General features: G+C 40.1%; 1 protein-coding gene and 2 non-coding genes across 4 annotated transcripts; 1 reads left to right on the top strand and 2 right to left on the bottom strand.

The window, feature by feature from the left end:
- Positions 1-496: 496 nt before the first annotated feature.
- Positions 497-25,299, bottom strand: CWF19L1 (CWF19 like cell cycle control factor 1). Of its 2 annotated transcripts, XM_061194320.1 has the most exons (14): positions 25,213-25,299; positions 22,286-22,370; positions 20,981-21,059; positions 20,261-20,362; positions 18,617-18,831; positions 16,562-16,680; positions 14,193-14,277; positions 12,420-12,560; positions 11,396-11,510; positions 10,558-10,637; positions 5,959-6,168; positions 4,244-4,363; positions 3,699-3,796; positions 497-862 (listed from the first exon to the last, which is right to left on the bottom strand). In XM_061194320.1, the coding sequence occupies exons 1-14, from the start codon at positions 25,233-25,235 to the stop codon at positions 718-720; spliced, it is 1,617 nt and encodes a 538-aa protein (XP_061050303.1). In that variant the 5' UTR covers positions 25,236-25,299; the 3' UTR covers positions 497-717. The 2 variants fall into 2 exon arrangements, with proteins under 2 accessions (XP_061050303.1, XP_061050313.1); XM_061194330.1 differs by lacking the exons at positions 18,617-18,831; positions 20,261-20,362; positions 20,981-21,059; positions 22,286-22,370 and having other exon boundaries at positions 25,213-25,244.
- Positions 1,596-1,730, top strand: LOC133079171 (small nucleolar RNA SNORA70). The gene has a single exon (XR_009698072.1). It is a non-coding gene; the product is annotated as a small nucleolar RNA SNORA70 (small nucleolar RNA).
- On the bottom strand, positions 4,556-4,703 carry LOC133079370 (small nucleolar RNA SNORA12). The gene has a single exon (XR_009698174.1). It is a non-coding gene; the product is annotated as a small nucleolar RNA SNORA12 (small nucleolar RNA).
- Positions 25,300-26,461: the final 1,162 nt, after the last annotated feature.

Genomic DNA, 26,461 nt, shown 5'->3' with positions numbered 1-26,461 from the left:
TGAGCCCCAAAACCCTATCACCAATCCAGATGTCCATGAATTTGTAACTATCAAACAGCAACTAAAACTCAGTATCTAAAGGAGAACTCGTCTTCTTTTTAAAAATCTGCCCCTCCTCTTCCCAATTAGACTGTAAATTCTGGACAACAGGGATCATGTTGGGACATGGTATACTCCTGGAGCCTGAAAAATGCCTGGCGCATAGGAGTTAAGTATTTGCTGAAGGACCGAATGAGCTCTTCTATATCAGTAAGATGACTGCTATAAGAGAAAAATGGCAAAGGCCTCCATCCTGGGTTGCTCAGTGAGAAGCCACCTGTGAGATCCTGGGATAACAGCTGGGCCTAAAGCCCTGGCCCCTCCTACTATACACACACACTACTTCATTTCAATGGTTATAGGTAACATGAACACAAGACACTTCCCAACCATGAAAAAGCATTTGGATTTTATATGATAGTTTAAATATTTTTGAAAATGTTGATAAACACAAGCTGTACTTGGAGTTTGATGACAGACATGCTTTTACATAAGATCTTCATCCTAGAATGCGACTTTTTCTAAAAAATATTCAATCTTAGGCCTCTTGCTGCAGGCAGGTTCCATGGGAATACACAAAAAAGAGGCAGGGAAACAGTCCCCATGGGAGACTGTTGTTTCTCAAAAAACAGGCTGCCATTACATCCTGTGAAGTTCATAAAGTGCTTTTCCCTTTGCTCAGTCACCCAGAGTGAAGTCAAAGGGCTCAAAGTCTTTCCGGAAGCGACGAGCCAGGGTCTCCTCCTCTTCCTTGCTGATCTGACACTGCCTCCAGTCAGACTTGTCAGGAATATTAAGGATAGCTTCACTAGCCAGGACCTCCCTGCACAAAAAGCACAAAGAAGTCAAAACGGACAGTATCAGTCCAAAACCCACTCTTCCTTCGATTCCTCTCCAGCCAGAGAGCTCCACTCACCATCACCCAAAGAAGGTATGCAAATTTCTCTGACTTTGCTCATACCATTTTCTCTGCCCTGAGAGCCATCTCTGCCATTCTATCTATCAAAGTCACGCCTGTTATAAGTGACCAGCTCAGGTCTTAGCTCTTCTAGCCCCTCAAATTCCATTTACTTCTCTGAACAACTTGGAACTACATTACTGGTACCTAGAGAAGCAACATGGCACAGTAGAAAGAGGGCAGCCCCTGATATCAGAAATATCAGGGACTGGATTCCATTCCTAGCTCTGCCACTTGCTGTCTGTGACTTTAACAGGTTACTTCATCACTGTGCCTTGATTTCCTTGCCTATGAAATGCAAAATAAGGGTTTTCTGATGTATGGAGACAACATAATCAAAGCACCAAACTAGCTGTAATTACATCCTGCCTTAGACTCTAGTTTTGTCATCTCGGGCCATTAGTGTGCTGAGGTGAAAAGTCAGGCACCTAGTCTCATACCGCACTCTGACTTTCTGCCTCTCTTTCTAGTGCACTCAGGCCTACATAGGCACAACAGCACAGGCTCAATGCCAACAAAACCACCACATACACAACCTATCTTCTAAATGCCACTGCTTTATACTTTTACTTATTCTGATATATTAGAAATAACTCCTTTGCAGCCAATTAAGCTGACTGTGCTCTTTTCCCCATGGGGCCCCGGTGTGCAATGACTGAAAACAGCAGCCTTCTTAGTAGTGTATGCAGCCTGTTGCCTCTATGGGTTGCCCTAAGGGACCCTGGAGACAGCCCTTTCCAGTGGACATTCATGACTGGCATGCTGTCCCCGATCTAGGCTCCACACAGGTACGCACAGTGCCTTGGGAAAGCCCCAGGGCACAGTGGCCAGGGTCCACATTGGCCAAGTCATAATGTCCATCTGCAACTGCTCCTGCAGAACAAGGAACATGTGATTGAGGCCCTCCGCAGGGCGAAGTTCAAGTTCCCTGGCTGCCAGAAGATCCACGTCTCCAAGAAGTGGGGCTTTAACTAAGTTTAAATGAATCTGAAAACATGGTGGCAGAAAAGCGGCTCATCCCGGATGGCTGTGGCGTCAAATACATCCCTAATCGTGGCCCCTGGACACGTGGCGGGCCCTGCACTCGAGAGAGCCTTGGCGCCGTCTCCTCCTTACTCGTGCCCACCAATAAATCCTTTCTTGTCAAAAAAAAGAAAAGAACTCTATTTGTATGGTTCATTTTCCACTTTGAAGCTACAGTAAATAGAAAGGCTGAAAACAAACCACATGAGTCTTCTAAAAGTCAAAGGACCTAAGCTCAAGTTCTAGTTCTCTGGGCAGACCATCAGTCTACCTCTTCATCTGTAAAATGAAGACAGAACCACCCTTCTTGTGCAGCAGGAAAAAAAATATGTCTTTTCAAGTATTTCGTTAACTGTAAAATGCTATGTAACTGTAAGTTACTATTGTGAAAAATACTCAATGTTGAAAATACAACCAACTACCAAGAGCACAAAATCATTCAGAGACTCTCTCCTTTGTGAGCTTATGTGCCTGTGTCATCAGTGTCCACACCTGTGTCTGTTGCTGAATCAATAACACAAAGATAATGTCAGATGTTTGAAGCTCCTAACACATTTCTTCTCATTTATTATCTTTTTGAAAATGTAGACAACTACGTTTACTGGACTTATCCAATGGTGGCAATCTCTTGGAGGCTTTCCAAATTGGTCCAAAAAGGGTTCAAGGTTGACTCAAAGCTCAGTTCTAACTAGGGAAAAAACCACTGCAAATCACAGACACCAGCATCAGATAATCTGTTGCGCACATTTTCAACTCCCCTCCATACTCTCTCTTCTTGCCAGCAAATTCCTGCCTTCATTCTCTGCCTAATTTATACCACTCCCTGTACAGTTCTGCAGTCATGTTCTCCATGATATGAGAAGCAAAAATGAAGCCTCATCCAGACCTTTAGGACACTACAGAGTAATGAGTTAAGACCTCACATTTTGGGGTCCAGCAGGCCAGGTCACTCTGTGACCATGGACAAGCTACCTAACCACTCTAGAGCCATGCTGTCCACTATAGAAGCCACTAGCCTGACATATTTAAATTTAATCCTAATTAAATTAAATTAAAAATTGAGTTCCTCAGTCACATTAGCCACATTTCAAGTGCTCAGTAGTCACTAGTAATGTGGCTGGTGATAACTGTATAGGACAGTGTACTTTTATAAAACATGTCCATCATCATGGAAAGTTCTATTGGCACTCCTCCAGAGCCTCATTCTTCATACTGGTAAATTGGGATGACAGTACTTACCTTACAGAGTTCGGAAGATTAAATGAGGCAATGCATGGAAAGTTCTTGGCACAGTGTCTGGCACAGAGCACATGTTCAATTAATAGTAGCATTTTCCTCCCTTGGGCTAGAATGCCCACATGCCAAAGTTTACCCTCTAAATCTATCTCTCAGGCTCAACTTCAGCTCTTTCATGACGCCTTCCACCAAGTAGAAATGGGCTCTCCCTTCTCTGAATTTCTAAAGTACACTGTTCCTCAAAACTTTGTTACGGTACTTTTCACATTCTGCATTGCATTACTGTCATATATGTAAACATCTGACTTGCCCTAAGACTACTGGTTCCTTGGGGCAAGGACTGTTCCTTGTTTGGCTTTTTACTCAACTGGCCATGCAGCCCACTACTTCGTTCAGAGTAGGTCTAGTGAAAATACATTTAAAATAAGAAAAATGTACAAACCTTCCAAACTGCAAAGGAAAATTCTTTTTAATTCTGTGGAAAAGTTTCTCTCCTGTGTCAAGTTCAACATAAAAATATGCTGCTCCTGGCTGTGCAATCTAAAGTAAACAGAGTCATATGAGGACATGCAATAGTGCTTTAAAAGTCAAAATCCCAGCCCATCTCTTAAAAGCTTTAATTTGGCAAATAATTCAGCTTAGAAGCACAAGAAAAAGGATGTGAGCAGATGTAAATCCCAAGCCACTTAGTGGAACTAGAGTTTAAAAAGCCAAACTGGCAGATATTACAAAGATCTTCCCAGTCGCACCTACCTTCCTAAGTTCCTGCCTTAGGAAATTTCTAATTTCTTGCTCTTCCCAGGAAAGCATTAAGGCCTTGATGTAATACCATCTTCGTCTCTAGTCTCATCAATACCCCATGCTCTAGTACCAAATTGTCACCTGCCTATTTAACATTTTTTAAACACCTTTGAGTACCTCAGGCTCAACATGTCAGAAACCAGGTCTTTACTTCTCCTGGAATATGACCTTCCCCTCCTGTTTTACCTGCTTGATGTCGGAGTGCTCTGGGATTTCCAACAGCTCTATCTGTTGCTCCTGTGCCTGAGTAATGAAGGCATCTTTAATGTCATCAGTAGCGCAGCGGCTGAGTGGCACAGGAATGACCTGGGGCAGTGGGGAGGAGCAGGAGAAATTCTTCATGCAGGTCTCAGAGAGGTCATGCCTCCTGCACAGTCCCTGAGACATAGCAAATCCATCACAGGGGTGGAGAAACACCCCTCAGCAGAGATTCTCCTCAGGCCAGACAGGTCTATGTCAGCCTGTCTGTAAGGACTTAAACTTATGAGCTTGCCTGCCACATGTGGGAGCCCATCTCTGATGTGGGAAAGGCTAGAAAGAGATCTCTTTGTCGTTAAGCCTTTGGCAGCTCCTATATAATATATGTGGCAGAGTCAGGCCCATTTGAAAACTTAACAAATGTGCCAGAAAGAAAACTACCACAACGACAATCAAATTATCCATAACAGTCTCTGAATTTCTGAGCTGCTAGCCCCAGGCAGGATCTGAGACTATTTCCTACCTCTGAGCTGCCACTCATGCTGAGCTTCACACAAAATACCCACTCTCTTCCAAACTCTATCAAGGCCCAAACCTTTCTTGGAACCTTCCTTGACTACCCATTCCTTTTCTAACAAGGCACTTACTATCTGTGCTATTCACTTGTACTGCCATGCACTTCCCTGTGAACCCCTGTAAAATCTCTGGAGTTATCACCAGAAACTCTTTAACCTTTTAAATGAATATTATTTAAATAGTAATATGAAAATTCATATTAAATATTTTAAATATTAAATCAACTATTTAAATACTTAACCTTATATTAGAATCAAATACTTAAATATTAATTAAAATTAAGTATTAAAATTAACATTATTTGTTGATGGGCACTTGGGTTGTATCCATGTCTTGGCTATTGTAAATAGTGCTGCTATGAACACTAGCGTGCATGTATCTTTTCGAATTAGAGTTTTCATCTTTTCTGGTTATATGTCCAGCAGAGGGAGTGCTGGATCATAGATAGCTCTATTTTTAGTATTTTGAGGAACCTCCATACTGTTTTCCATAGCAGCTGCACCAATTTACACTACAACCCAAGTGCCCATCAACAGACGATTGGCTTAAGAAGATATGGTACAAATATACAATGGAATATTACTCAGCTATAAAAAAATAATGAACTATTGCCATTTACAACAACACAGATAGATGAACCTAGAGAACATCATACTTAGTGAAGTAAATCAGACAAAGAAAGACAAATATTATATGACATCACTGATATGTGGAATCTGAAAAAAAAAAAAATACAAATGACTCTATATACTAAACAGAAACAGACTCACAGACATAGAAAACAAACTTATGGTTACCAAAGGGGAAAGGGAGGGGAGGAAGGATAAATTAGGAGTATGAAATTAACAGATACAAACTACTATACATAAAATAGATAACGAACAAGGATTTACTGTATAGCACAGGGAATTATATTCAATATCTTATAGTAACCTATAATGGAAAATAATCTTAAAAAATATATATATACATATATATATGTAAAACTGAATCACTTTGCCATATGCCTGAAACTAATACAATATTGTAAATCAACTATACTTCAAAAAAATTAACATTATTTAAATATTTATCAATATCCAGGTCCCCATACAGCCCTTCCAAGTTCTTGGGCAGAGACCACCTACCTGTAGCTGGAGGTGATGGCTCTTATAATTTCTCTCAAATAGAACACAGCGTTTGCCTTGACTCTTAAAGAAGCGCCTCAATGTAGCCTTATACTGCTCCACCTCTTCCACCACCTCTGCTGAAAGCTCCACCACTGACTGGTAGTGTCCAATGGGCAGGATGAGGACATGGTCATCAGATAAGCCTCCTTTGGCCAGGGCAAGGTAGCACTGAAGAGGAAGCACACAGAAGTGAGACGTCAATACTGCATGTGTGATTCTTCAGGGAGAAAAGCCTCTACAGAGCATGAGCCCAAGGGTGTGGGAAAAGTGCTCAAGAGGCTCTCAGTAGAAATTCTCCTCTTAAAACAAATCTAATTTTAGAGGTTATAACAACAATGTTGTCAAGCACCTGCTGAAGAATGAGATTAGATGCAACAAATTTCTTTTTTTCTGGCTGCACGGCTTGTGGGATCTTAGTTCCCTGACGAGGGACTGAACCCGCACCCTCGCCAGTGAAAGTGTGGAGTCCTAACCACTGGACCGCCAGGGAGTTCCCAGATGCAACAAATTTCTATGCAACTATCAAATGAACTGGGAGCCAATGAGCAGCACGCAGACCGGCTTTTGGCTACAAACACACCAGGGCTGAAGGAGACTGGAACAAACGGTTGGTTTTTCCTCCCAGGCTCCGAACTTGAAAACAATTTTTCAGTTATTATCACCCCCAGCCACAGAAAGATACCACTTCTGACTTCAAATGAACCACTTTCCCTACAGTGACACCCAATCTCACCCCTAAATACACCTCTTAGGCTCACGAAAAAGGCTAAGATGACGTGATTAGCATCCAGTGTCCCTACAGCCTTAAGCTGCTGACTAACCTCTACAAAATGAAAGCGAACATAATCTAATAGGGAAGGAAGAAGAAACCTCAAACTCAGGTACATCCAAAAAAACTGTAGTTCCCAACAATGGCTGCCGGCAGCTAAACAGCAACTAAAAATATTTCTGTCAAAACCCAAACACGCAAGACTGCTCTACCACTCAGACATTCTTTGAAGGGAAGACACTGAGTGAGTAGAGAAAGGGCCAGTGAATATCAATGCAGGCAAATGAAGGTACTGGAGCTTTAGAAAAACAATCCAAAGTATACTTTTAGTGTGGTGGGTTCAAAGTTAAGGCTGAAGGAGAGAGTCATTTATTTTTCATCTACACTGAGAAAGCCCAACAGAATGACAGGATAAGTATCAGAAACAAACTAAAGCATGATCATCCTTGATCTCCTTGGCACAGAGGACTGAACACATCTATAGAGTTAATATCCCAGATGACTAAAGTTCATCAAAACCTCATATGTGCTAAAGCATTAAAAAAAAATTTTAAATAACCATTTTAATTGTGTTTGTTTTAAAAGGTTACTCTAGAAGCCTGAGTTTTCTAGCCTTTCCTTTATGTCAGTGGGTCACCGCCATAAACAGCAGTTTTTACACTGTGATGTGCACTGAAGCTACTGAAGTTTCTAGTCTAGACTAAATAACACCCCCCAAGACAGTACCTTCTAGTTCTTGTGCATAGTTTCACACTTGGCCGATCTCTTCCCTTCTTTTCAAACTCTCAACTTGTAATCTGTTCTATACTTGAATTATCTCTAATTTTATCTCAAATGTATAAGTAGGACCTGAATGAATATTTCTCCCATAGAAAAATACATGGATTTTGCAATAGTTACTCTGGACTCTTAGCAGCCCACACCTGCTTTTACCAATTTATAGCCATGGGCCATCAGCATACTTCTATGTATATCCCTTGAGGAAGGCATGGCAAAGACAGAGAAAAAGCCAGGGGAAAAAAAGTAATGAAAGGAGATCAAGAGGAGTGGCTACAGAGGGGACTCCAAGCCCTGTGCCAGACACCCACGGTCACCAGAGGTTCCCAAGAGGTTTCTAACAACAAAGGACAGCGCAGGTAAGTGTAAACTTGATTACTAGGTAGGTTCTAGGCTAAAATCATCATGTGACCTCCTACTTGGGGTGCTGGGTTGGGCCACAATCAAAATCTGAGATACTTTTTGCCCCTCTAGCTTTAGGTCTAGATGAGAAGCAAACAGGTTTCCTGATTATCCCCTAGGCTCATACCCTAAGCCAGATACCCTAGGCAATAGAAAGGTACAATAAATGGAAAGGAAAGGCCATCTCTCCTGGAGGCCCAGAGCAGCACGGAGCTAAGTCACCCATTCCAAATCTCTTGTGCCCTGCATGGCATTCTGAACCTATTGAAGTTTCCTAAACAGAAGGCAGTCTGAAGCCTTCTCCCATACCATACCATATGGGAGAGAAGGATAGCATACACTAATCCAAGGAGGAAACCAAGATCCAAGAGTTAATCCAAAAAGGGTATTCCTATAAAAAGAAGAGTTTTTCAAGTTTGCTTCTCTTCCCACTGAAGAGTTCATCCACAGGCTCTATGGCCCAGCTGTGTCACAGGCCTTGACCCCATTCATGCTCCCCCTAGAGACAGGAGTGTGCCAATAAGCAAGACATAAAAATTAAATGTAAATGACTGGGACTCTTCAGTCAAACAATAATGGCAGGAGAGGGATGTGACTAGAGTGTAAGATGACACAGATTCTAGTCAGTCTACAGGAGGCCACAGAAAAGGGCCCTCACTGTCAGGATAAGCTGAGGAAAAGGTCATCCCCAGGAAACAAAATTAGAATAAATCAATGAAAAACGGATGAAAGTATCTGTCCGCAGAAGCATCACACACTAAGAAATGATTTGTAAATATTTTCCTCAGGAGCCTTGGGAAATAGCCAATTCTAGTCATGGGTGACTAGGGTGCAAATGTAACCCTGAAAATTAAGCTTCTTTCATTCTAAACGAATGAAAAAGAAGGATAATGGTCTATATGAATCCCAGAGGAATGAGGGTCAAAAACTAATATTATTTAATACCTAATCAAGCCCTGCCCAAGGAAAAGTATCTGGGGAAATCTGAAATAGGATGACTTTACTGTGAGACACACATAGTTCATCAGAACTTTCCATAGCCTGAATAAAATCCTTCTCAAAATCATCCAGTTCTCATAGTCTGATTCAGTGCTTACCAAGCAATCTTGTAATTATTATCTTGGGTTCCCAGATACCCACACCAGGAATGTGGATGTGGGTATTCCCGTCATTAGGAAGCTATATCCTCTACTACTAGGCAAAACTGAGAATTTATCTCTTTAGTCTTTTATATAATCAGTGTAAATCAGTTCCCAACATTGCATAATTATCACAAATAAAAATTAATAAACTCAAGTTTTTAAATCTGAAGATATAAAAAAGAATATCAACATTTTTAGCCAAATATGAGTGTATAAGCAACAGAAGACTCCCTTTTTGGGACAAAGAAAATCCTTGTGTTTGTACTTCCCTGGTGGCACAGTGGTTAAGAATCCGCCTGCCAATGCAAGGGACACGGGTTCAAGCCCTGGTCCGGGAAGATCCCACGTGCCATGGAACAATTAAGCCCGTGTACCACAACTACTGAGCCCGCGCGCCTACAGTCTGTGCTTTGCAACAAGAGAAGCCACCGCAATGAGAAGCCCGCGTACCGCAACAAAGAGTAGCCCCCGCTCGCCTCAACTAGAGAAAGCCCGTGCGCAGCAACGAAGACCCAACACAGCCAAAAATAAATAAATTAATTAATTAAAAAAAAAAAAGAAAATCCTTGTTTTAAATAGTAATTCAAAAAAGCAACTCATCACCCCCAAGTAGTATGAAATAAAAACATATAAAGTTCAAGAATTACATAAAAACATCACCCTAGGAGAGCCATACCTATTTGTCAGAGAGGAGGGAGAGAAGGAGCAATCTTGTGAAACTGGCTCTACTAAACCACAGGAGAATTGCTATAGTTACTCTAGTCAAAAAGACAGAAAATAACAAATGTTGGCAAGGAAGTGGAAAAACAGGAACCCTCATACATTGCTGGTGGGAAAACAAGATGGTGTAGCCATTTTGAAAAATAGTTTGGCAGTATCTTAAAAAGTTAAACATAAAATTACAAGCAATTCCACTCCTTAGGTGTCTATCCAAGAGAAATGAAAACATATGTTCACACAAAGACATGTATGCAAATGTTCATTAATAGCCATAAAGTGGAAACAACTCAAATGTCCACCAACTGACGAATAAATAGACAAAATGTAGTCTATCCGTACAATGGAATACTATTTGACCAGAAGGAACAGAAAACCGACACATGCTACAACATGAATGAGCATCAAGAACATTATGCTAAGTAAAAGAAGCCAGACACAAAGACACTGTACGATTCCATTTATATGAAATGCCCAGACAGAAATGAAGACAAAAAAGACTAGTGGTTGCCTGGGGCTGTGGGTGGGTATGGAGACTAACTGTAAATGGGCAGGAGGAATCTTATTGGAGTGATGAACATGTTCTAAAACTGTATTATGTGATGGCTGTACAATCAGTGAGTTAACTAAAAATCACTGAATTGCACACTTAAAGTAGGTAAATTTTATGATATGTAAATTATGACTCAATAAAGTTAACAGAAAACAAACAGGTGTCTCCTCTGTAAAAGGTTCATGGAAGTAACTCACATGTGTGCCAATGTTGACCACCAAATGCTTTTCCACTTCAGGGCTGGCAAGGCAAAACCAGCAGGGTCCTGGAGGCTGAGCTTCATGTGGAAGAAAGACAAATGTTACCATGGTCCAAGCACTCCAGCACATAACCACCCTACAGAATTCAGCCTTGTCTGATCTTTGTATCCTGCAAACACTGATATGTACACAGTACTGCCACAACGGACTGGGTCTGCTGTGCTCCCACTATGACCCCTGCCCCCATCACCATTATCAATGAAACTAAACCTCTATTAAAAGTTCTGAATTTGTAACCAATCCACAGGTAGGTGATCCATGTGATAACCATATATTGACTAAAGTAGCATGTAACCGGCAACTAACTGCAATGAGAGAACACTCAACTGGGTGTCTGGAGCTCCAATTCTAGTTCTAGTCATGCCACCAGCTATCCACATGACCCTGGGAGTATGTGTACCCTCCCGAAGTCAGCTTCTTCATCTTTGAAACAAGGGGGTGGAGAAAGAGGATCTCAGTGTAATAGCTGTAAGTCTTTTCTACCAGTTTGATTATTCCATTATTTTATAAACCCATACTGGTTTTGTAGGCTCTTAACCTTACGTTTACAGACATGACGGAAAGGAGCTTTTTCCATAGTTCTGACAGGAATAGCCTCAGACAGCCTCAAAGTCAGGCCACCTTTGCATTCTTTTATTTTTCTTATTGGTCCTAATGATTCAATATACAATCTTCTTCTGCCAGAAGAGGCTCTCTTAGCAATGCTGCTTCCCAAACAAGACCCAAAATAACAGTTATTGCTCACATAAGAGACCTCTGGAACCAAGGTACTTACGAAGTTTGCGAGGATGCTTTGGGTGAGGAGAAGACTTGTTATCTCTGCCTGTAGATGAACGCTTCCTTCCCTGCTTTTCATTTAAATCAAAGAAAAACTGACAGGCTGAATCTTCCTGGAACAGCCAAAGGTAGAAGAGGAAATGTTATTAAACTAACCTTTAGACAAGTAGCCAACCATCCACATACAAGGGAACGTTCCTGCCATGTCATGTCTTTCCTCCTTGCCCTTTCTGCCTATCCTAGAGAAGAAAAATATTTTCCCAATCCTGATGCCTGGACTCTCAGTCATACCTCTCAACACTTATCCAAGCTACCACCAAATTTATTCCTTTGGAAAAGTGAATTAAAATGCAAGTTATACAGCAATTCTTGCCTAAAACAGAATAGCATGAACCCACCCACATTCCTTTCCCTTTCTCAGTAGGGACATGGTGCAGTCTTACAATTTCACAGATAAAACAATTCTGAGTTTTAATTAAAAAGATAAGAAAAAAAAGTCTGAGAAAGCAGACCATGTATACTAGTAAGGAAACTTGACATTCCTTGCTTTAGTGAAGGGAAAACGAATTTCAGAAAAGTCTGCTATTAAGAAATTTCTTCAGAGTAAATCTTATTCACCTATACCACTCATTATAAAATCACAAATTACATTGCTACCAAGCAGTTGGATCCTTGCCTGAAAAGTTAAGAACAGAGAATTAACTTTAGACAAGGAAAGACTTTACATGTGTAACCCCAACATATGAACCAAGTTTAGACAATGAAAGACTAAAAATATGAAACTGTTAACCCCAAACTATAATTAAAAAAACAAACAAAAACAAAACAAAACAAAAAAACACATTGAGCTTACTGGAAATCTACTAAGGCTTTCTAATCACCAGCATGATTTCCCAAAGGAAAAAAAAAAGATTTAGATTCGAGGGATTAAACTTGCCTTGTGAATTAAACTATAATCAAGAAAAGGACACCTGTAATGGGCAATCCTGCCCAGAAAATGCCACCTCTCAGTCAGAACATACCTCAGGGGCAGGAATTTGCTTTCCTATGGATGCTTCCTTCACAGACTTTCTGTACGGGTTTTCAGTGACATCTGGAGGCTGTTTGACCAGTTCTGCTACATCCATTAGTTTCATAGGAACAATACTGAATGCATAAAGATACTTTGGGAGAAGAACAACATAATATTAAGGGAAATACTATTTATGCAAATGTAATCAACGAATTTTACCATAAAATTTCACATAAAGCTTCAGAAACTGAGTAAGATCAAAGAGCAGCAACCAGCCCATCTGCGGTTCAGAGCATCCATAGCAATGCCATTTCAGTGATCTCTGCAGGGGCAAACCACGGGCTGACGAAGTAACAAGCAACTCATCAAAGCCCAGCCCTTACACAAAACAACTATCACTGCAAGGCCCAGAGGGACTTGCTCCATAACCCTTGAAGACAAACTGCTTCTGTCTCTGAGTCCTTTATCTTTGTGCACTTTGTCAATAGTCACTGCACTGCCCTTCTTTTTTTCTAATGAAAACTAAATTGGATAACTTAGTGTTTCCCTCTGATTTTACACAATTTCTGCTGTATATGCTGATAGATTTTCTTAGGGATTAGTAGCAAAGAAATAAATATTCACATAAATATCTAAAACCATGGACTAATGGCAGATACTGAAAACTTTACGTGAGATATGAATAGATGCTTAACCTCACTACTGATCAGGGAAATACAACGAATTAACAATGATACACAACTTTCTTCTATCAGAATGGCAAAAAATGTTAATAAAAATTTGACACTACCCATTGAGAAAACAGACTCATACACTGCTGGTAGGGGTGTAAACTGGAACAAAATTTTGAAATGAATTTACTAATACTTGCCAAATTTTAAAATGTGCATATTCTTTGAGTGAAGTATGCATTGCTTAGGGTTAAGGCTAACATGTCCCTGAAAGTAAAGCAATAGACTAAAAATACTGTGAGTGATGCTGTCTTGAAAGGGCAGTTTAAAAAAAGGAAGAAAGGAAGGAAGGGAGGGAGGGAAGGAAGTTAAAAAAATTACAAATCTAAACTTGCTAAGAATGCATTGGGCCTAAAAGTTTAAGATATTATGGAAAAAACAAAATAAGTATTTGCTTATCTTTTGCATGTACATTGTTTATGGCATATTATATATAGTAGGATAATCTTCAGATAATTTATATATTTTCCCACGTGACTGACTGTTCTGATCTTTAGCTATTGAAATCCACAGTATCCTGCTTTTGGCCCTACAGAATCTGAAATGCTCTCAGGGAAGCGAGAAGGACAATATACTTTTCTGGTATACCCTCTTTCATTCACCTGCACTGTTTTCCAGTATAAAGACAGATTCCAGGTATCATTAAGATTCCCAAAGCCAAGGAGGGCTTAGGTAAATCCTTGGGAAGATTTTATTATTTCTGCTAAATGAAGTTGCTAAAAGAAGCAAAGCAAGAGTACCATCTGAGGTCAAACTCATGAAAAATACCCATAGAGACGACCACATGGATGTGGGAAGAAAGACATCATTCATTTGAAATTTTGCCTTTGTTCCACTGGGCCTATTTTCCCAAACCCTTCTCTAAAATCTCCTACAAAGGACCCAAGGAAACCTAACCTTTCATTACCATATTATTATAAAGCGTAAAGTCAATGAAGTACTGGGACATCGCAGTTGGGGAGAAGAGAAGATATGAATGCTAAACTGGGCAAGAGGAACATTTATCAGGCAGACAATGAATATTAACCAAACACCAAATACTCAAAATTTACCTTTTTCTTTTCTGGATTTCCAACATTTGCCAGAGCTATGAACCTGGTGGCGTGCTGTGCATTTTCCTGCAGAATGATGTGGTTTCTATAATATATTGGAAAGATAATAGGTTACCAACAAACTTTACCTTTTTTTTTTTTTTTTTTTTGGCTGCACCTCGAGGCTTGCGGGATCTTAGTTCCCTGACCATGGATTGAACCCAGCAGTGAAAGCGCCGACTCCTAACCACTGGACTGCCAGGGAATTCCCACCAACAAACTTTACTTTTGATCTGCAATTATGAAATATGTAGACTCCATGGGGTCACGAAAAAAGCACAGGTCCTAAGTCTATCACTACATCACCACCAGTAACATCTCAGATGTTACCTGTCCATCTAGTAGAATAATCACCCCTACTTACCAGGACTGCTGTTAGGAAGAAAATGAGATCACGTATTTGAAAAGCACAAAAAACTCTAAATTTGGCTTTAAAAGAGTCGGAAAATTGGCAAAATGTTGATAATTGCTGAAGTAGGTTATGGGTTCAGGAGGGATCATTATACTATTCTCTCTTCTTTTGTGTAATAAAAAACTATAATAATGAAAAACAAAGAGAAATGAGTTTTAAGTGGAAAAAAATGCTTCAAATGGTAATACATAGCATGATTTCATTCTCTTAGGAAAAATATAAAAATACATGAGTGTCTATGTTTCCTAGAAAAAAAATGCCAGTATTTTTATTATGATAGTTACGGGTTTTTGTTACAGCTCTGGTTAAAAGGTTGTACAGGGTTTTTTGTTGTTGTTTTTTTTAACAGCTTTATTAAGATCTAATTCAAATACCATACAATTCACCAGTTTTTAGCATATTCACATATACTAAGCCACTACCACTATCTAATTTCAGAACATTTTCATCATCTAAAAAAGGAAACCCTGTATCTATTAACAGTCACTCCCCATTTCCCTCCAACTAGCCCCTGGCAACCGCTAATCTACTTTTTATCTCTATGGATTTGCCTATTCTGGACACTACAGATAAATGGAATCATGTAATATGTGGTATTTTGTGTCTGGCTTCTTTTATTTAGAATAATCTTTTCAAGGTTCACACATGTAGCTTATATCAGTACTCCATTCCTTTTTCTTACTGAATAACATTCCATTATATGGATATACCACTGTTTATTTACCCATTCATCAGGTGATGGATATTTAGGTCATTTCCTCATTTTGGCGATTATGAATAATGCTGTTATGATCATTTGTGTACAAGTTTTTTGTGAACCTATGTTTACATTTCACTTGGAATAGGAGTGGAATTGCTGGGTCATATGGTAGGGAAATGCCAAATATTTTTGCAAAGCAGCTGTACCATTTTACATTCCCACCAGCAATGTATGAGGGCTTCAATTGCTCCACATCCTCATCAGCACTTATTATTTGTCTTTTTGATTATAGCCATCCTAGTGGGGTGAGAAGTGGTATCTCATTGGTTTTGATTTGGATTACCCTAATGGCTAATGATGCGTGAGCATCTTTTCATGTGCCTATTGGCCACTGGTTTATGTTCTTCAGAGAAATGTGTATTTGGATCCTTAAAAGTTTTGAGTGGCTTATTCCTATAACCTTTCTGTTTTTAGTGCATGGTTTCAGAGAACAAGAGGTTTTTCTGGAATGCATATATGGAGATATAAAAGAAAAATCCGTAGTACCTATGGTTATATCTTAGGCTGTGGGATTATAGGGAAAGGGCAAGTTATATTCTTCTTTTTGCTCGCCTATATTTTTCTAACTTTCAACAACACATATATTGCTTTTGTATATTAAAAAAAAAGGTTTTTATAAATCATTTTAGGGATTACCCATGCCTTTAAAGTGAAGATCTTTCAGAGTTAACTTTACTTAGCTCTATTACTTATAAAACACTGGTTTTATTTTCTCTGTAATACATCCTTTAAAAACTCCATCTCCAAGCTATACTGAAAAAAGAGAGAGAGAGAAAAAATTGATACAAGTTCTTGATTCCTAAATTGAAATACTTCTTAGGTGATTATCCTGAGTTTAAGACTATACAAGGAGTAACCGTTTAACCTGATCAAAACAGGACATCAAGCTATGATGATTAAACAGCATTGTTATGTCAGACCCTCAAACCTTTAAGGGGCTTTAAATGATACATTGGATGATACAGTATCATCCAATCCCTTGTATTTCAAATTAGGAAACCAAACTCAGAAAAGTGGAATGATACGAGAGTCGCTCATTTCATGCCTGAGTAACTAAAAGAAACCAAGATATTATATGGCTGAAATGAACATGAGAAGTTTACACAGAAAATCCAGGCAAATTCTTCAAAAAACCAAAAAGAATGAAATGCTACTCACCGATATGGAAGCCTCTCATAATAAGTCTTTTCCAATGCAGCAAAATGATATCTTGGTTTCAAGCCTGTGGCAAGACTGGAGATCAAAGCAGAGCCACATTTTTTGGTATCCACTTCTCCCTAGTAAATAGAAACTTAGTCATCATAACAGACCTAAGAGTTATCATGAAATGCAGAGATATAACAAGACACTTTGAAATGTCTTTGGAATATTTATGTGGCTACAATGTGGGCAGTAGGATTTGCGTCATGAATTCCATACTTATGGCAATCAGAGAAATCTCAACACATAAGGGGAACCGGGCTATTACAAATGCAGAAATAGGAACAGTTGTTGGAAGCCAGAGGTTAAGGGAGAAGGTAACTCCTCCATACTAAAATCCAAAACAAGGTTTATTACAATCTTTTTTTGGAAAGTAAGCACTCTCTCTCTGGAGCCCACAGACTGTACGTCTATAATTTGCTTCACTGTGCTCCTGTAGTTCTGACAATGCAGACAGTCATAGTCATTGCAGAAGATCAAAATTAAAAGCTAGCTTTCAGGGCCCCTAGGATCCACAGAATATTTGCCGTAGAACATTCATGGACTTCATCACATAAGCATACAATCCTTTATTTTGCTTCAGTCAAGGAAGGTGTGGCTTGTGGAAGGGCACAACCATGCCCTTGTCACAGTTTGTAATACAAAGTCTGTCAAAAGTTAGGCTTGTTCTCAGAGCTTCCATTAACAATAAATTATGTGCTCTCTCATCCATAACATTATTTATGAACTTCATTCTAAGAGAAGGTATTAACTGGAAATAAAGAAATTACCAGAGTTAATTTTCCACTAAGTAAAGCAAAACCTTCCTTTTGTCTTATGCTTGTCTCCTTCAGGTGTCTGCTGAAGGGCAGGGAACTGGCCTTGAGGTTAGTTGCAGTACCTTAGGGACTAGTGAGATATACTGTTTTCTCCCCTATAAATACCTTGTATGATTACTTATAAACTTTCATCAAAATCTACTTTAATCAAAAATTGTAAACTTTTTTAGCACCGCTCTTCATTCTTCCTTATAGAGTATCACGTGTCTTTCTCCCATCATCACTTTAGTAGTCTTTCTCTGGATCTTCCCTAGTTCTGCTGTATCTTCTCTACGCTGCAACCAGCACTGCCTCTTGTATACTAGTGGAAGAATAACCATAGGTTTGTGGAAGGGGAAGAAAGTGTTGTCCCTTCTCCCTTCAAAATCCTGACAATGCCTAGTATTTTGTTGGCCTTTTTAGTCATGGACACATAATGTTAAAGTTGGCAGAGTGGCCTACAAGGCCCTTTTCTGGATCATCTCTGATAACTCTACATCTAGGAATTGATATTTGTCCCTAAATGCATTCTTACATTTTCCTTCACTGAAGCTCAGCTGATGCTTTCTGCTCTCACATACAACCTTTCAAGGTCTTCCTTAGGCTGATTTCCACCAAGGTAGCTCCCCATGATAGCTGTCACTCACCAACCTGGTGTACATCCTCTTCCTACAAAAATATTTAGATCGAACGCCATGGCACGCTCCAATACATTCCAACATTAAAGCTTTCCCATTAGAAAAGAACTAAGTTTTCAATATATTGTTTCCCAACTTTAGATCACTATCCTCAATCCCATGATGATTCCACCTTTTAAAATACGTTGATAGCCAAAAAGATATAATCTGAATGGAAAGGGGGAAATAAAACTGCAGAGCTGCCACTAGCTATAAATCTTTTCACTGAAAATTAGTGACCCCTCAAAACTTCTTAAGAAGAAGCTTGAGAAAGGGTACTTGAAGCAGAGAATATAATTTTAAAAAAAAAATTCATTTATAAGTAAGACTTCAGCATTCTCTCTTCAGTGAATCGTGCTTTCGTTAAGATCAACTTTTGCTTTGGTCAGCCAATAAGGCTTTAAGTATCCCGAAAAATTCACAAAAGATTTCTACTGAAAGGAACTAAGAGCTGAAATAGTCACATAAAGAACAAAAAAGATCAAATTAAGCCACTGCAATTTGCTTTTAGAAATTCCAACTGAACAAACACTACTCACAGAAGAATTCCCAAAGTTCCCCACATACTTGGGCCACGGGGATGTGAGCAAGATATCAACACCCTTAAACTGGGATGTTGACCACAGCATTGTTCTCAGGGAAAACACATCCTTGGGACTAAAACTGTAACCTGGGACAGGTTCATTTAAGGACTCTGTCCCACTGAGGTACACGATCTGCAGCCCCGAGCTTCCAGTGAAGACACCTTTACGACCTGGGTTCAAAGAAAAATGGACAAGTTTTAGTCAAACTGCTGAATGAAATGTCACTCTGGTGATGAATCTCTTTCCCCATGCCCCACTTCCAGCTCCTAGGTCTCAATGTTGGATGGCTACAACAGTATTCCTGTTCAGTAAGTAAGAGCAGTCCTTATGTGAAGGCTGCTGGAGCCCACAGTCTGATTGCCCCAGGTGCCTTGCAAATGAAAAAACTCGGGAAGCACTGATTAAGAAGAAGGCTTTCTGCCTTCCAGAGACTCCAAAGGGACTAAAAGAAATCTAGACACCTGGATACAGGGAGAGGCACTGAGAAGAAAAAAAAATAATTGCAGCTGTGAGTAAGCTATAGTCTAGAATAAATGTACTCTTCATGAAGGCAGAAGCTTCCAAATGAAGGAAAACATTTGGAAAAAGCAATTACTTGTGAAAAATTAAGAGACTCTGCCATCTTCTAAATTTATTCATAGCTTGTGCCCTTGATTCCGTTTCCTTCTTGCTGCCTCCAGAACCTTGTTCCATCAATTTTCACTTCCCTTTCATCTACTGAGTCTCTTCTTCTCAAATGGCTCTTTCCACATACTAACTCATAAAGGAACACACATACTAACTAATAAAGGAACACACATATTGACTAACAAAGAATAATAAAGTAAAAAAGGAACACACATACTAATAAAAAAACTATAAAAAGAGCATTTATAGCAAAGGAAATGTAGAAGCTTTCTAAAGAAATGAGAGACCAAGAGAGAGGAAATGTGAAGACCATTTGAGCCATTTTAGAAAAAAATGAGTTGAATGATCCAAGAAGCAGTAGTGGTGGGGGGAGGGGAGCAGGTGGAGAAGAAAAGCAAAATTTGACAGTGCTTTTTACAACAGCCAGACACTGAAAGAACCACTAAGAGTTTCAGGGGGCTGTGGAGGAACCATTTTAACCTGGAATTGAAGAGTGGACCTGGAATCAGAAAAAGGACAAAAGCAGTGAAAAACCCAAGAATCAACACTAAAAACTTGAGTTTTTCAAAACCTCAGTGAAACCTAGAGCTATAGCAAATTAGGAGTCCAATTAACAAATAAGCTGTATACATCTAGCAATGTTATATGGTGAGACCACATACATAGAATTTTTTTTTTTAACACAATTTATACCTGAAGTACTCCAAACACTGTAGTCAAATAGTTTACTCCTCTAGTTGGCTGAAAGAGTATATATTGGGTTGTGAAAGTACAAGGAGATTGGGGAGAGGTGGGAGACAACAGAGGAAAAATGACATAGTCTTAAAGGTATAGACACTGACTTTAGGGAAAAAAACCCTGATCCCCATTCTCTCAGGCAGTAATGGCAGATGAATCCAGCCACAAATTTCCTGGGAGGCTCATTCCTGGGACACATTATGTTCATTACAAACACACAAGATATCAACTTACCCAGATAAGTAATGTTTTCAGCTAATTCACACCCATCAACATCTTGGAAATATTTTACTGTTTCCTGGTTATTGGCACCCAGCACGTATGTCTGAATAGGAGCTAGTGAGAGAAACAGACATGACACCAGCTAGTTACCAGATCTGCTTTGGAACCTGAGAACTGTTTCCCCACAGGAAAAACACTTGTAGCAAAAGTAAAGAGTCTGTAACCCTAGGGAATTCCCTGGCACGGGTTTGATCCCTGGTCCGGGAACTAAGATCCCACAAGCCACATGGCACGGCCAAAAAGAGTCTGCAGTCCTATATATGGAACATGGTCACCACATAGGATATCCTACAACCAACCTTGTGGCTTGACTATTAAATGGTATCACTAGGCTGATGAAGTAACATCCTAGAGAGGATGGTCAATGTATAGTTAGGAAAACACAGACCCCAAAGAGCTTAATAAAAAACACTGAAACTGGGAAAAAGAAAAAAAAAAAAAAAAGAACACATATGGTTGCATTATTCAATTCCTTCCTACTGAGAAGAGAATTCTCTGGAACTAAGTCCAACCAAATTCAAAATGTGAACATTTAGATACATAGGCATTCTTCCCAGGTCAATGCAGAACTCAAAGGCAAACTCTTAAATCACTAACGTGTGAAAAACTAGGCAAGAACCATGTAGCCTTGAAACTTTATTAGAAATCATATGTTAAAAGTAAGTTCTGTACCTTTCTTGATGCCAGTTTTATATTCCTCCCATTCAGCATCTGGAGTGGAGCCAAAGAAATTTCCTACACACAACAGCAGCTAAAATGAGTTTTTTAAACAGATATATGAGATTTTTAAAAAATATCAAATAGTACATAATTGAGCATAACGTTATTGAGCTAATTATCCTATTTAATGATCTCAGCTTTTTCCTTAATCGATTTACAGAATTTCCTTAATCAATTTACAGAATTTCTAAACATAATTCTTTTACAACAATTGTAGTAGTTACTGATTCTATAAATTACTAAATTTTGGCTCCCTGGATGTCAAATACAAGCTGGGGAAGGAGACAAGAGGGTCAGGGAAAAATGGAGAAATCAACCTTGAAAAATCTCTCTGCAAAATACAAAACAATATTAGATACCCTGAGAGATACAGGGCATAAAGGACACATTTCCTGCTTGTTGTCTTTACTCAACCTTTATCCCAATGAACAAATTATCCCCATATCTAGAATACTCTTCTGTACTCTAAAAATTTACAGTCTAGCTGGCAACAACACATAACAATTACATAGGGCTCTTTAGTTTGTGAAGCATTTGCACATATGCTATCTGACTTCACTCATACCGTATACCTATGAAATAGATCTGTGCTTCCCAAACCCAGGGTGAGAATCACTTAGGGAGGTTCTGCTAGTCTGTTTTCAGTTTTGCGTACAGTAATAAAGTAACAAAATTCAAATTCAAAAAGTATAGAAAGGTCTACAGTAAACACATCTCCCTTCCCACACCACTTTTCAGCTACTAAACTCCCATGCTCAGAAAAGGAATTCAGACTTCCTTGTGGCGCAGTGGTTAAGAATCTGCCTGCCAATGCAGGGGACACGGGTTCGAGCCCTGGTCCAGGAAGATCCCACATACCGCGGAGCAACTAAGCCCATGCGCCACAACTACTGAGCCTGCGCTCTAGAGCCCGCAAGCCACAACTACTGAGCCCACATGCCACAACTACTGAAGCCCGCGCACCTAGAGCCCATGCTCCGCAACAACAGAGGCCATGGCAATGAGAAGCCCGCGCACCGCAAAAAAGAGTAGCCCCCGCTCACTGCAACTAGAGAAAGCCTGTGTGCAGCAAGGAAGACCCAGTGTAGCCAAAAATAAATAAATAAATTTGTATACATTAAAAAAAAAAAAGGAACTCAATCTAACAAAAAAGGAGAGTATGTGTTCGACTGAGAAATGTATAAAGGAGCCCAAACTTTATTTTACTATGTTTGATTACAACAGTCAAATTAAATGCAGTAAAAAGAAACATCTTACATCAAAGTTTCCACTTTTCTTCTGAATTGCTCGAACTCTATTGAATAAAACATCAAACTTTCCTTCAACATCTCCACACGCCAAGCTGCAAACAAGACATAAATGTTAAGGCAATGCAGGACACACAAATAGGTCTGCCAGGTTTGGTATATACTAGTCTTCCTGGATTAGGGAGATATGTGATCCAGTCTCTCTGAGGTTACCTGAGAGGTTCACTGCATGTGCACTATTAATGACCACTGGGCAGCTCCACCTAAAGGTCTCACCAATAACTTCACCATATCTAAAATTTAGCTTATCATTTCCTCCAAAATTGAACCAGCTTATTCTCACTTGCCAAGTTTTGTGGCTGAGTCTACTGCCAACTTGGTTACCAAGACTCAAAAATCCCCCATCCAGTCATCGTCTCCTCAATTCCTTTTTACAAATATCTTTCACAGTCATCCTGTCCTTTTTGTTTCCACTACCACTATCTTAGCACAGGGCTTCATTCATCCATTCAACAAACACACTCAGGACATCTACAACATGCTTGCTAAGTGCAGTATGCCAAGTACTATGCTAAGGACACGTTAGGAGTATAAAGAAGAAGGAGACTCAGTTCAAGCCTCAAAGAGTACACAATCAGGGAAGGGGAGATATGCTGATAGTTATAAATTTATATGAAAAAGGGCAATAATAGGAGGTATGTGTAAAGTGTTATGGGGTAGGGAGATAGAAACTGGCAAGACCTGAGGTTTGTAAGCCAGACTGACCCTAAGTCGTGAAGTAACTTGTTCTATAATCTCGTTTCTGAGTTTTTATACTTTTGATTTACATGGTTTTTCCACTTCTCATATCATTTTCTTAATGTCTTTTAACTCATCTTGAAATATTATAGTTCTTGTTGTTTTGTCAGTATGTCTTTCTGGTGTGCTTTACTGTCCATACCACTGAACATTTTCAAGGTAGTGAAAATGTGGGTAGTGACACGATCATATATGTTTTAGAACGATCATTTTAGTAACAGAGTGAAAGATGGTCTGGAGTAACAAGTGACTATAAGCAAAAATACCAGCAAAGAGGGCAATGTCAAATGAAGATGGGGAGGAGAGAAACAGACGAGAAATTTAGAATTCTGAAGACTTGAACACAAACTGGAGTGGAGAAGTAGGAATGGAGGATAATTACAAGGTTGAGCAACTGAGAGTCCTGTAGTTTATGCAGAGGCAGAATCGGAGAGAAATTCAGTGAATCTGGTATTGGATACAACGCAGAGAATATACTTACATTTCCTCTAATACCCTCCCTTCTTCCTGTCCACCCTACATAAAGCCAGCAGTTTAATGTTCTTTCCTCAAAAACATTAAGACAACTCCACTGCCTGAGGAACCACAGCTTTCCACAAGTCCCTGATCTCTCTTCCCAATGCTTTCTCCAAGTTTCCATAACAGAAACCTTCCCTACTGTCGATCTGATCACTCTCTGTCTCTGCCATTCCCTTGGGGTAGTTATTTCTCCTAACAGTTCCACACTACCCATCTTGAGTCTAAAATTTTCCCATCCTTCAAGGCCTATCACATCTCTAAAGCCTTCCTGACCAGCTCAGAAAGTCCTCTTCTCAAAACTTCAGAAACCCATATAGCTTTTCAGAGCAATCTCTGTAATAAATTATTACCACTTTCACTTATCTTCTGAGCACCACCTCTTCTAGGAAGCCCTCCAGCCCCTATCAGTCACCAATTCCTGGTGCTCCCACAGGATTCTGCACTTCCTCTCTCATAGCAGTTGTCAGATCTCTGACAACTGGAATGATCTCTGTTTTGGGGAGAGCCATTGTCCAGTTTGTACATCATAAGACACCTCAAAGTTCATCATCTCCTCATCTGGGCGCTCTTCCAGTGTTTCCTATCCCACTGAAGAAAGAAATCTAGGACTGGGACAATGCTGACACCTCCTCACTCATAACCAAACCACCTCCAAACCCTGTTGCTGTCCTCTCCTTAATAAACCTTGAATCCCTGCACTTCTCCTCTGCCTTTACGCTATCTAATCCTAGCTGTTTTCTACTTTGGCAATAATTTTTTCTTCACATTGCAACCAGAATCGCTTTACAAAATGAAAATTTGATCATGCCAAGGCGTTCTTAAACATTCCAGTGATCCAGTGACTTTTTTAGGATAAAGACAAAACTATTAATCAAGGCTCAATCCTCACTACCTTGATTCCTCACATTAATCCAAATACCCTATACACCCTCCCAGAACCGTGAACCTTTTCCTCCTGACATTTATCAGGACCGTAATTCAACATTTATCTGTATTCTTTGATTAATATACGTTTCCCTAAACTGTAAGATCCATTAGGGCAGGAACTCCATCTGTGCAACGCCTAGCACAGTGCCCGGTGCACTGCAATTGTTCAATCAATATTGTTGAATGAATGCATAAATGTAAGTCCTCTCTTCACCATCCCCTCAAAAAGCGCGCCAGGGCAAAGGCCCTGTCTCTCTCTCCTGTCGACCACTGCCCAGAGCCCATCAATGGGCCCCATGCCTACAATTTTTGCCTAGTAAATATACTGCGGGGAGAAACGAAGGGGAAATAATGTCAGAGACCAAGACGGCCTAATATGGAGAAGGCCTGACGCTAGGAGCTTCCTCCTCTCTCAGCAAGTGTCGCCAAGAGTCCCCCTCTTCAGAAGCGAAAACGGACAGGAAAAGAGGCCGGCAGTGCCCAGGCAAAGACGCGATCGAAGCTCACCAGCAGCCGCCGGGCTTCCGCCCCCGCCTTTCTGTCTTTAGAAAACCCCCTACAGCGCGCGCGCGCGCGCGCACACACACACACACACACACACACACACACACACACACACACGCTTCAGACTCAGGGTCACTCTCTCTCACACACACACGCGCGCGCGCGCGCTTCAGACACAGGGTCACTCACAGGCGCAGCGGTTTCTGAGCCATCTGCCCTTATCGCCTGGATTGGGACGACCACCGAAAATAGGGACAGCGAACCCACACTCCTCCGGAAAAGGCGGCCGCACTACGATAAGACGTCAGCGCTCCCAGCCAATGAAAGCTCAGTTACCTACGGAGAGCGCCGAGGGACAGATGCCTCTCTCAGGTGGTTTTGCCTCGAGCAGGAATCAAGAAACCAGGAGCGTGGAGAAGAAGGGACAAAGGACGACAAACATTCCGATTGTAATTTTTTATTTGGGGGCAGTTGAAATTATTGAATTGCTAGAAAGTTCCCTGCACGATGTTGGCCCCAACCTAATGATGTAACTCTCGTGGGCAAGACAGACCAAATAAATAAATAAATAGAGAGTACATGGGAAATTTGTAATACACGATTTTATTTTATTTCATTTTTTTGGCCACACCAAGGGCACCTGGGATCTTAGTTCCCCTACCAGGTATGGAACCCGCGCCCCCTGCACGTGGAAGCACGGAATCTTAATCACTGCACAACCAGGGAAGTCCCTCTAGTCTCTTTTAATCTACAATAGCCCACCTACCTTTTAGTTTTGTTTTTCATGACATTGAGTTTTTTGGAGAATTCAGGCCTTATTGGTTGGAGACAACAGTGTTTAAGGAAATGGAAGTGTTCCTGACAACTGAGGGGCATGGGAGACTCACCAAAGGCAGCCAAGCAATTCAAACTTAACTAAAACTTAAAATAAGTTTAAGGAAAACAACAAAGTTCTGATTTTCCTCACAACTTCTACAATGCTTTTTTGGGAAAAATCAAGTTAACTGCCTCAAAATATTGATGCCTCTGTACTGCTTTCACATTGATATTTTTTCTGCTCTGGGGGTAATACAGCACAGCCCAGCAGTGGAGGTCAAGACGGACTCTTGAAGAAGAGTAGAAGTTTATCAAGCATGGGCAGGTGATAATTTCAGGAAGAGGAAACCTCAGTTAAGATATGAAAACTCATCCATAGAATTCTGTGTTATCTTTTTTCTAAATTGAGGTGTATGGAATTCAGTGTTATCTCTGCAACTTTCCAGCAAATCTAAGTCTGTTGTAAAGTAGAAAGTTAATGGGAAAAATCTCATCCATTCGAATTTAAGGTAGCTCAAGATAGCTCAATACAGTGTTAAGTGTAAGAGTAACAGGGAATAAAATTGAAAAAAGGAATAAAATAGGGGCCTTGTATGCATGCTAGGAAATCTGGCTTTAGAAA

This window comes from Eubalaena glacialis, chromosome 1 (assembly GCF_028564815.1).
Source record: "Eubalaena glacialis isolate mEubGla1 chromosome 1, mEubGla1.1.hap2.+ XY, whole genome shotgun sequence".
In the NCBI taxonomy this organism is placed as follows: Eukaryota; Metazoa; Chordata; class Mammalia; order Artiodactyla; family Balaenidae; genus Eubalaena; species Eubalaena glacialis.
The sequence above is the reverse complement of the archived record's forward strand: the minus strand, read 5'-3'. Positions and strand labels throughout refer to the sequence as shown.

Bases quoted from the DNA above. Each gene is read 5' to 3' on its own strand.
- CWF19L1 (XM_061194320.1), bottom strand. From the start codon at position 25,235: ATGGCTCAGAAACCGCTGCGCCT. The intron at 20,363-20,980 runs GTACAGAACTTA...TTCTCTCACTAG, and splicing joins TAAAACTGGCATCAAGAAAG to CTCCTATTCAGACATACGTG. The intron at 14,278-16,561 runs GTGAGTAGCATT...AATATATTATAG, and splicing joins TATGAGAGGCTTCCATATCG to AAACCACATCATTCTGCAGG.